Source organism: Metopolophium dirhodum, chromosome 1 (assembly GCF_019925205.1).
Source record: "Metopolophium dirhodum isolate CAU chromosome 1, ASM1992520v1, whole genome shotgun sequence".
Classification (NCBI taxonomy): Eukaryota; Metazoa; Arthropoda; class Insecta; order Hemiptera; family Aphididae; genus Metopolophium; species Metopolophium dirhodum.
Genome location: NC_083560.1, coordinates 144,562,461 through 144,574,709, shown reverse-complemented (window position 1 = coordinate 144,574,709; position 12,249 = coordinate 144,562,461). Strand labels below are relative to the sequence as shown.

The following is a 12,249-nucleotide window of genomic DNA, read 5'->3' as shown; positions in this document are numbered from 1 at the left end:
AATTAACTACAGTAAATGCATATCGTGTAAGATCCAAAAATGTGAACAATAAGTCTGGGAAAATAGTGGCGGAAATGAAGACAAAAGAAGATAAAGCAACTTTAATCGATTTAGTAAAAAAGAAAAGACTGTCTGCGAAAAATGTAAATGACAAATGGGATAATAATGGTATTTATATCAATAATTATCTAACTCAATCGAACAGAAATCTTTTTTATAAAACTCGAATGTTAGCCAAAGAACACAGTTACAAGTTTGTATGGTTTAAAAACAATAAACTATTTATAAAAAAATCAGAAAACTCCAATACAATCTATATAGATGATGAAAGTATCCTAGATAAAATTAAAAGTTAATTGTTTAAAATAATCTAGAGTTAAAAATATAAAATAAAAAAATAATTTTTGTTACATTATGGACAGTATCAGCACAATAAATAGTTTTTTTGAGTACAAAACAAATTATTTTGAATCATTTTCAGAGTTTAAAATTAAATATAATATTGTACAAGAATCTTTTATAAATATTTTGAGTTGTAATATTAGAAGTATAAATGCAAATGTAGATGAATTATTACTTTTACTTGAAAATGAAAAAAATATTTTTAAACCAGATATTATAGTATTAACTGAAACCTGGCATGATACAAATTCTTGTAATATATTTTTACCAGATTATGACATGTTTTTTTCAAAAAAAAAAAGAAACCAAAATGATGGTGTAATAATTTTATATAAAAATAATTTATGTTTAGATTGTATTGAGTTTGATAAAACAGAGGCAAACATTGTAAAAATAACTTTAAATATTGTAAATAGTATTGTAATTTTTTTCTGTATCTATAGATCACCGGCTATGGATAGCTATGACTTTTTGACCACTTTTAAAAATATATTATTAAATGAAAAAAATGTAAATAGTACGTCTACAGTAGTTCTGGGTGATATGAATATAAATATAGTGGGAACACATTCAGTAGATAATGATTACTTGGATATGTTATCTATGTGTGGTTTCAAATCTTATATTAATGTATACACAAGGACTCCTTTAAACTCTAGGCATTCATGTTTAGATCATATTTTCGTAAAAAATAACAAGTTAGTAGGAAATATTGAAGCTGGTGTAATTCAAACAACTATTACTGATCATTACTCTACGATATTAGCAATTCCATTAGTAAAACAAAATAACTCTAAATCCCAATATAATATTAAATCAATAAATTTTGATAAAATAGTTAACAATTTAAAAACTGAACTATGGATAGATCTATACAATAGCAAGAATGTAAATAAATGTTGTGATATTTTTTATAACAAATTAAACAATAGTATATCACTGGCAACGGAAGTTAAAAATATAAGTGCTAAGTACAAAAGAATAAAACAATGGATGACTGCAGGGCTACTGTGTTCAGCACGAAATAAACAGAAAATCGCAATGAAAGTTAAAAAACATCCAAATAATACAAACTTACTAAAGTATTATATCAATTATAAAAATAATTTTACAAACATTTTAAGACTCACTAAAATAAATTTTTTTAAAACAAAATTTAAAAATGTTGCATCAAGTCCAAAATTGACATGGAAATTAATTAAGGAAATTACAAACACTGAAGTTAACTCATTGAACGAAATAAAATCTATATTAATAGATAACAAAGTCGTAAACGCCGTAGATAATCCACACGCTGTTTCAAATTTTTTTAATAGCTTTTTTACTGAAATAGGGAAAAATACATTAGAGAATAACACAAATTTTAAAGATAACGAACTTAAAGATAATAAAAGTGATCACTCATTTGATGATATTTTTAGTACAAAAATTACAGAATCAGAAGTCTCAAATATAATTAAGAATTTAAAAGATGAAACAGCTGCTGGAATTGATACAGTAACGGTAAAACTAATTAAGTACATTGAATCAATTATTATAGGACCACTAACTTATTTATATAACTTAAGTATTGAAAAATGTGTTTTTCCTGATAATTTCAAAATTGCAGTAGTAACTCCTTTATACAAAGGTGGTGATCATAAATACGTAAATAATTATAGGCCGATATCAATGTTAAATAACTTTTCAAAAATTCTTGAAAAAATAATCAAAAATCGACTCATTAATTACTTAGAAAAATATAAACTACTGTCTAAAAATCAATATGGCTTTAGACCTGGCTTAGGGACAGTTAATGCACTTTATAACGTCACGAGTCACGTATATAATGCCCTTGATCATGGTAAAAAAACTTTAGCTATTTTCTTAGACCTAGCAAAGGCATTTGACATGGTTAATCACGAAGAACTAATAAAGACTCTACCTAGTTTTGGCATAAAAACAACTAGTTTACATTGGTTTAGATATTATCTAAAAGATAGGCAACAAATAGTTAAAATAAACAAAACATTGGGTCAAAAAAGGAAAATCATATGTGGAGTCCCACAAGGTAGTGTTCTTGGTCCTTTATTTTTTATTTTATATATTAACTGTATATGTAATATAAATATAGATGGTAAAGTTGTAACTTATGCGGATGACACTTGTCTACTCTTCACAGATAGCTCGTGGCATTCTGTACAACTTAAAGCAATATCTGAGCTCAAAAAAGTAGTAAATCTTTTTAACTCAAAGAAATTATCTTTGAATATAAAAAAAACCTACTTTATGGCTTTCAGTATTTACAATTCGGTTATTCCTTTTCAGGAACTAACAGTACATTGTTGTAAAAATATCGCTGAATGTAATGATGATATGTGTAAAAAAATTTCAAAGGTCCAGTCTACCAGATATCTAGGTGTAACATTTGACAGTAATTTAAAGTGGAATTTACATATAAATAATATAGTAATGAGGCTACGTTCTTCACTCCACAAATTTTATAAACTAAAAAATATCCTGCCTGTAAATATATTACGCAATATATATTTAGCTCTATATCAATCAGTGTTCCAATATGGATGTTTAGTATGGGGTGGACTGTCCGAAATTTATTTAAAGCCATTACAACTTCAACAAAACAAAATAATAAGAATCTGTTTAGATAAAAAAACTATGGTAGGCTCTACAAATCAAAATTATAAAGAGTTTAAGGTTTTGCCTATTAGATCGGTTTACAAAAAAATTGTAATATTTTGGTTAGATACTAACAGAAAAACATGGTTCAATACAGAGTTATACAAAAATAAAAGACAACACAGGGCATTAGATGCATTAGTAAATTATGTAAAAACAACGTGTGGTCAAAAATTCATTGATTACCTTGGGCCTACTACATACAATTCATTGGATTATGATTTAAAACAGAAATTACAATACTATACAAACAAAATTAAAAAAAAAAAATTAATTAATGAATGGTTATTGTGCAACTTACCTTAAATCAAGTTCTTTTATATTTTAAGTTATGTAAATAATTTTAATCTATATTTGTTTTAGACGGGTATGTTTGAATATAATGTTATTTTATAGTTTTGTTTTTATAATGTACAATTTCTAGAAATGTATTTGATATTTGTTTATTTAGTTTTATATGTATTTAAAATCTTAATTTAATTTAGTATAATTTCTTTTATTAATAATTATATTACATAATTTAATAACTCTCTATCTCCAACACAAGCTTTGCTTAAAGGAGATAGATAATCGAAAATGTTATCTATAAAAATAATTTATGTATTTCTTTCTTTTCGATAAATAAAAAAAAAAAAAAAAAAAAATTGGACCTGTTCATTCACTGGACCTGTTACCCTAATTATGGAAAAATTATCCATTGGAATAGGTAGTATTCTAACAAATATCAACAGAATATATCATGATTTGCAAACAATAATATATTTTGCAATCTACATTTTAATCATTAAAATAAATTATAGTACTATATATTTATAATTAATGATTTATAGAAAATTATATTAGCCCTGATATTGTGTTTGAGAAGCTTGAAATTGATACTAAAAAAAGAAACTATAGTCAATCCATTTCATATGTGAAGTCTTTTGTTGATACATCGCCTGTGGTAATGAGTGGTTGGTCACCATCTCCTAGAAAAGCTGTTGCTAAAGGTAACTTATAAAGAAACAACTAATAAGACAAATAAATTGTCTATAAATCGGTATCTAAAGTTTTACTTTGATTAATAGACCAGATAAGAAGTGCATCTATGGAAAAAATCAATTCATATACTAAAAAAGTTATCTCCCCTATAGGTATGTTTCAAAATAAAAAAAGTTAAGATAAAATAATTGAGACTACTTATAGGTATCAACGTGTGCAAATAGTTAAATAATATTTTAATTGATTTCCTTTTCAGTTTCAAGAAGACTTAACTTTTGCGATAATAAAGAAAAATCATGTAAATATAGGTATTAGTGTGATATTATATTTGTATGATATTATAAGTAAGGAAACTGTATACATTTTTTTTTCGAATTTACAGACAGCAAAAAAGTAAATTTTGACATGCTGTCGGATGAAGAAACTTTTCAAACAGCAATAATAAAAAATAAAGTTTCTCCTCGTAGGTTTATGGGAATTATTTATTATCAACTATTAGTTGTGTATTAATATTATTTATTTATTTGTTCTTTCTAGTTATAAAAAAAGTTACACATGATCATCATGAACAAAAATCAGAGTCAAATACTAAAGATAGAGAAAAAAATAAAAACAGATATTATAATATTCATTTAGTTATATTCATGATCTTAAAAGATCCACTAAGACCGTGTGGTTATGTATAAGTTAAATTTTTTACTTGCAAAAATATTATCTGACATTCTAAAATGTAGTTACAATTTTTATTGTAGGTTGTACGCCATTACAAACAATTGTTAGCAGTTCTCAAATCTGCAGTAGTAATTCGGCTGTTGATAATTGTTAGTATAATATAACGTAATAATATATTATAACCTACTATAGCGAATAGTCCTATATTACTATAAATGTATTATACAGTTAAAACTAAAGCATCATAAATATTTTAGAATGAACTGTATAGATAGGTACACTATTAATACTTGGACTATCATATTATACTATTATACATATTTCAGAGTATACATGTTATAATATAGATAAATAGTATAATTATAAAGGTAGAAGTATAATTAGTGGCCTAAGGATTATTGGTTGTTCGCAGCTCTGAGCATGCGGTGTAGAGTGTGGTTGTGCCCATACGAGGTCTTGTGGGTTGGGACATAAAATTGTGATTGGTTTCTTGAAGAATGAGAAGGAACTCTGAATGGTATGGCTGCAAGGAGATCAGGAACGTCTAAAGAACCACTTAGAATTAAATTTAGAAAGTCTAAGTCTGCTTTTGCACGACGAGAGGTAAGAGTTGGGATGTTCAAAACTTGCCTTATGTTGGAATAATCATGATTTTCGTGATAAATGTGAAAATTCGAAGGAAATAAAGTTAAGAAATTTATTTTGGACGCGTTCAAGTCGTAGCTGGTCTTTGACTAAATACGGTTGCCAGATCACAGATCCAAATTCAAGAAGAGAGCGGACAAGGGCATAGTATAAAGTACAAAGGCATCCAACCGACTTAAATAATTTAGTATTACGTATGATGAACCCGAGGACTTTAAGTGCTCTATTAACCATCGAATTTATGTGAGTGCTAAAACATAGATTAGGCGAGTAAATTATACCAAGGTCCTTAATGGAGGAAACTCGTTCAAGTTCCGTGCCGTTAAGAAAGTATGTGGTTAAAATTGGAGTTAAAGATCTGGAGAAGGAAATAACGTTACACTTAGAAAGGTTTAGGGTTAAACCTAAATGAGAGATCCATTTTGTAAAAATGTCTAATTCACATGTCATATTGAATGACTTCGAAGTTGGTTGTTGAATGACCTGACACGGTACGCAGCGGCCACCAGTACAAAGTACAGGTACCGCAGCGACCAGTCTACATTTTTCATCAACCGCCACTACGGGCTACAGCGCGACAACGCCAACTCCCCCACCACGCCACAAAGGCACAAGGTGGGACGGGAAGGCGAGTCGCGTAGAACGAGTACCGGCCGTCGTAGACTAGTCACTATAGTCGGCGACACGAAAACTGGCGGGTGATCGCAACGATCCTAGCGGGTTTTTCGCAATAGTGGTCATTAAACTTTTTGCCGCGCTTTTTCAAATATTTCGTATTCATATAAATTTTTTTTATTATTTGTTGAAAATAATAATATTACGCATTTTTATTTTTCTTAATTTTTCTTATAATGTTCAACTTAATATACAAAAATAAACACATACTTTACTTAAATTATTAGTAAAATTACATATATATACATATACAATTTACAAAAAAACTAAAATACACGTACAGATCAATTGTTAATAATTAAATACAATTTATTATACAAGGCTATTCAATACACTCTTCGTCATTATCGCTAGAGTCCCAATCGCTGTCGTCTGGTAATATAGTCAATATAATAGGTTCTAACAAACTGTCTCTTAAAATTTCTTTATCGTAGTCCTTTTCTTGTATTGATTCGGCATGTTTCACACATTTTTCCCAATCATTTTGCGTAATTGAATCTAACGCTTCATGTGTTAGCTTTTCTATGTCAACCATTTTAAATGTATTATTTTTTGTCGCTACCTTATTTTTTACTTGAGCCCATATCAGTTCTATGGGATTGTATTGGCAGTGATATGGTGGTAGTCGAATCACCTCATGACCCATTTTCAATGCCAATTCGTCTAATTCATATTTTTTTTCGATCGGAATTAGTAATTTGACCCTTTGTTTAAGTTCCGCTAGCGTCTCTAATGGAGAAAATGTAATATTTTTTTTGGTCAGCCAATCCTGAACATCTGATTTTCTAGCATTACACTTAGGAAAATTATCAACTAGTGTCGAATGGTATGATGCATTATCCATCACAATGATAGACGGTTCTTCAAGGTTATTTAACATTGTGATGAACCAAGATTTGAATACATCCGAGTTCATTTGGTTGTGGTAATCTGTGGAATTACCGGTATAACTACGGAAAACCAATTTCGAATTTTGTATGAACCCGTATTTAGAACATCCTGCGTGAACAACAATAAGTCGCCCTCCTTTACCTGTCGGTATTTTAAGACCTATTGAGTTTGTTTCATTTTGCCATGCAATGGTCCGTGAGTGGTTTTGATTGACCCATGTTTCGTCCAGGTATACAATAGGTCGAGTATCATTGTTCACTCGCAATGTGTACATTTTTCGTAAGAATGTGCACCTAAGAGAAACTATATCATTGCGCTCCATTAAAAACTTACGGCCATCACTGCATTTTTTATATGAAAATTTTAGATTTTTTAGAAGTCTTTGCATTGATCTAAGACTTCCTGGATAATCGTTTTTCTTCTTGACAGAATTAAGTATAAGTTGTGCTGTGGGGTACTCACCCTTGTCATAAAATTCGTGTACAGTTCTCCTTACTATATCACCATCGAAATCATCCACTTCTGATACATATTTTGCTCGCTTGTAAGATTTTCTCGGTGACACGAAGGAAGGACCAGGCGCTTCTTCAATTTCTTCAGTTTTTCGAGCTTCTAAACAAATGCGCTGAATTGTCCGCTTTGAAATCCCGCAAGCCTCAGCAGTCACGTCTTGAGTTTTTTAAAAAAAATTACCGTCTAAATCTTCTTTTTCCGATAACTTTTTTAAAAACGAATAAACACTATATATAATTTTTTTACTTTGGCTATGCACGTCGCTGTCTTTAAAAGACATGTTAATGTACGCAAATAACAAAAAAACAAATTACAAATTAATAAAAAACAACTAGGTTTTTAAACGATTTTAACGAACGTTTTACAAAAAACGTGTACACGCTGGAAACACAGTATACACAATAAAGAATACAGCGGCATAAAATGTACATAACCATACTTACCTTCCCCCTCTTATTACTCTATACAAAATAATACGAACAGTCGAATGTGTAGAATGCAAACTCGAAAAAAAGGGACCAAAATGTTGGTAAGTAATGCCTGGGTAGTATTCGTATTGTTCACGTTATAGCGCTGTTGGGCGCAACAGGTGGTTGCACTAAAATGAGAACCATTGTCTTCTGGCTGGGTGAGGTTCGGGGTACGACGGCGGCCACCCGCCAGTTTTCGTGTGAGCACACGCCACGACCACGACCATATATATGTCTTCTTCGTATAGCCCGCCGTCAATTGTTCTTTTTTTCTCTTTAATATCTTTTAGTATACATATATTATATATACGTGTGAAATAAACACCGATCTTGTTCACCCGAAATTGTGTTTGTCGTTTTCTTTTTAAACGCTCGAGTGTGCCACCCATCCTACCACATCAACGACCGGCTCTTCGCGGACCATCTACCACCACCGTCGTAGCCGCGTCAGACCAATGTGCTATATTACACATTACTTTTATAGAGTTAATTGTGTTTAAATTAGCAGCTTTTCTCGACCGAAGATCTTCATGTAATGGTTCATAAGTTCTCTTTTCAAATCCAAAAACAGATGCTATACTGTTTGGAACATTTAACTTTAGCCTTCCATTGCATTTAATGTATGTTCTAAAAATCATCGTGATCAATAGATACGTTGAATGTTAGCTGTGTTCTTCATTCATTATTGAAGTGAAATAACTCTTTATTAATTTTGTTGTTAATATCTTCAATTTCATAACATCCTTCTTCCAAAATAAATATAAACGTTTTTAGGATAAATCTATTACTTGTTGAAGGAATTACTTCTATTTCCAGTCGGTTACTAGTTGAATTTATATTTGGAAATAAATTGTATGTTTGCAAACATAACAAAGCTATTTCCGAATCCTTGTAAACGTTTAGAGATGGAAAATAATTTGTAGATAATATAGTTGAATTTCCAGTCAAACTTAATGTAATAGATTCATACATTGTAAAAATTCAAGGTATAAATGACCACAGTTAAATGTATTGAAATCTTGATAGTTAGAATAGTTGTATACTATTTTGAACTGTCTGAAATAATGTTGTAATTCAATTGGTGGAGGTAAATCCCCAAAGCTATCAAAATATATAACTTTGTCCTTATTTTTATAAAACGCTACCCAATGACTTCCGTCACCTGAAGATATATCCAAGTTTAATATACCACATTCAATCGTATGCGGTTTATTAGGTAAGTTATCCCGTGAAAAGACACCACGGAAATGATTGATTTTTAACTTTCCTACATATTTTATAATATCTTGCGATGAAAGTGGCCTGTCAGGTAGCGTGATCATCAGTCTTATATTTTTTTTTTTCTTAACCTATTATTGTTTGAATTCAAACCACCACCTTTTTTCTTTTTGAATTTTGAACCGCATTATACACACTGGCACCCCGGACATTAAACTACCAAGTGCTGACAATCCCGCAAATATAGGTATTAAGGTGATTACGCCTCCTCTCTGTCCTGGTTTTAAAATCAATCTTTCACCACTATTCTTTTTCTTTGATGATATTTTTTTCTTCGCAGCTAGCACACCATTGTTTTTTCTAACACGTTTCCGTTTACCTTTACAGCCCATACCTAATTTTCTTTTAGCTTTCATCGCGTTTGTTACTGCGTACGCAACCAATTTCTCTTTTCTTGGTGTATCTTTTGCTTTAAATCTTTCCCAAGCGCTTTTTCTAACACTTTATCAGCTTTAAGTCTATCGTCTAAATTTTTACTCGCTGCATACACAATATCGTGATCACGACAAGCAGCATCCAATGGGTTTATTCCTTTATCACCGTGATCTAATCTATTTTTTAATTTTGTACTAGGACCACAATACTGATAGCCTGGAACATGGCCTTCAACTGGGAGACTATTTATAAGGAAGTTTGCAAATCCTTTCCCAGTCTTACCCGATTGGCACTTTCGAGATGAACACCTCATCTATAACTGATTATCAATTGAAAAATTCTAGAGTATTTATAAAAAAACAATGGATTGTATCGAACAGAAAGATAAATTAGATGTTATAAATGTGGATGTTCAGATGGTAAAACCATCAAGGCACGATTCGTTATTACCTGATACTATACGCGCTATATTAGTTGGTCCCAGTGGATCAGGAAAAACAAATTTAATGTATAATCTAATCACACATGCAAACGGGTTAAGGGTGCTGGTTTATATATAAGATGTAATACCTCAAAGCCAGTTAGTTTATTATGACGACCCAAATGAGCTAGTGACTAGATTAAATCTTTTAGCATCATCACAAAGTGCTGGTAATACTGGTGTTAATAATGAAATTAAATCTATTTTAGAAGAGTTACGTGAGAGAAATATTATATTATAATGGCAACCTTAGATAGTATAGCTAATGAACTACATCGGCCAGCCAGAAAAATATTTCCTAGACGATGTGTAGTAACACGGTTTATTGATGACCTCTGGCAAGCTGATTTAATGGATATGCAATCTAATTCTAAAAAAAATCATGGCTTTAGATATATTTTAGTTGTTATAGACACGTATTCAAAATATATTTGGGTCGAGTCACTGAAAAATAAGTCCGGTAAAGATTGTACAAAAGCCATGTCTAATATATTGAAAAAAGCTAATCCAAAATTGTTACAGACGGATAATGACACAGAATTTTATAATATTCAATTTCAAAATTTAATGAAAAAATATAAAATTAAACATTTCAGTTCATACAGTGTTATCAAGTGTTCGATTTGTGAACGTGTTATACAAACCCTTAAAAATAATATATATAGATATTTCACTGCAACAGGTACATGGAATTGGTATGATAAAATATCAAAAATTATACAAAACATAGAACAATCAAATGTACTCCCAATGAGGCACGGATGGACGCAAACAAAATTAAATTGAATACCCATATAAATGATAAAACATTATATAAACCCAAAATTTAAAGTTAATGATAAAGTAAGAATATCTAAGTATAAACATGCATTTAGTAAAGGATATACCCCAAATTGGACAACGGAAATATTTACAATTTCAAAAGTCTTACAGACAAACCCAGTAACTTATCGACTAAAAGATGGAACAGGCAATAAAATCTTAGGTGGTTTTTACGAACAGGAAATTAAGTTAACCGATTATCCAGACACTTTCCTCGTTGAACGTATTATAAAAAAAGTTGGGAATAAAATGTTTCTCAAATGGTTAGGTTTTGATTCGAGCCAAAATTCATGGATAACATCATCAGATATTTTAAAATAAAGATATTTTAAATAAAACTTTTTTGTATACAATAATCAATCTTTTTTTATTTCAGGAGATAACCTATGTAAATAATTAATTTGACTTGATAAAAAAACTTTTATATTTTTTTATTATAAAAAGTTTAACATATAAGTTTTTTTATCAAGTCAAATTAATTATTTACATAGGTTATCTCCTGAAATAAAAAAGATTGATTATTGTATACAAAAAAAGTTTTATTTATAAAAAACAATTATTTATTATACTAATAGGTCTTGTAATATCATATCAGACATTGTGTTAAAATGAAATTGCAATATTTCATGTAAAAACGATGTGTCATCGTTTTGTAGATGCGAATAATAACTAAAGTCATGGTTTTGAATATATTGGTTTGTAAATTCATTCCTCTGGCAAGTGATGAGAAGACCGCGGACATCGTTTTTAATCAGTTCGTAAGCTGTGTCAAATGTAACCTGATAACTTGTCAAACGTTTCTGTTTTTCTACAATATACAAATCGATCAAATTTTGTATTTGCTTGAGACGGATGAAGTCAATGTTCGTCAAACTAATGTAATTGTCGTTTATATGCAAGGTAATTAAACTATGTTTAACATATTTGGTTGAATATGAAAAGTTATCTGTTATTTTTACACGTCTACATCTGATATGTAAATTATTCATAATTGAACTGTAATTAGATTCAGACATAAGTGTAAACAATTCTTCCAAACTTAATGTAATAATTTTCTTTGAAAGTTTACACTCCAATAGCAAAATAATAGAAATATGATTATTAATTAATAACCCCACTGTAATATTTTTCTTGTTAAAAGCACGGATGTCAAAAGTAGACTTACCAATTATTGGTGAACTCATTGTTAAATAATTTTGATAACTTTTTTATAAGTTAAAAATATTTTGTACACTATAAGCATAAATATAAAGTGAAATATAACTGCTAGAAGTCCTACGTTGAACTGTGAGTTTTTCCGTTTGTAAACATATTATATACTAAACTCATTGATAAAAAATATAAAAAATTTAAAAAAATAGATATTAT

At 29.6% G+C, this 12,249-nt stretch overlaps 1 protein-coding gene across 1 annotated transcript; it reads right to left on the bottom strand.

Moving 5' to 3' along the window:
* Positions 1–6,373: 6,373 nt before the first annotated feature.
* Positions 6,374–7,735, bottom strand: LOC132933092 (uncharacterized). Its single transcript, XM_060999421.1, has 2 exons — positions 7,702–7,735; positions 6,374–7,611 (listed from the first exon to the last, which is right to left on the bottom strand). Exons 1-2 carry the CDS (start codon positions 7,733–7,735, stop codon positions 6,374–6,376), a joined length of 1,272 nt encoding a protein of 423 aa, XP_060855404.1.
* Between the last annotated feature and the right edge of the window lie 4,514 nt (positions 7,736–12,249).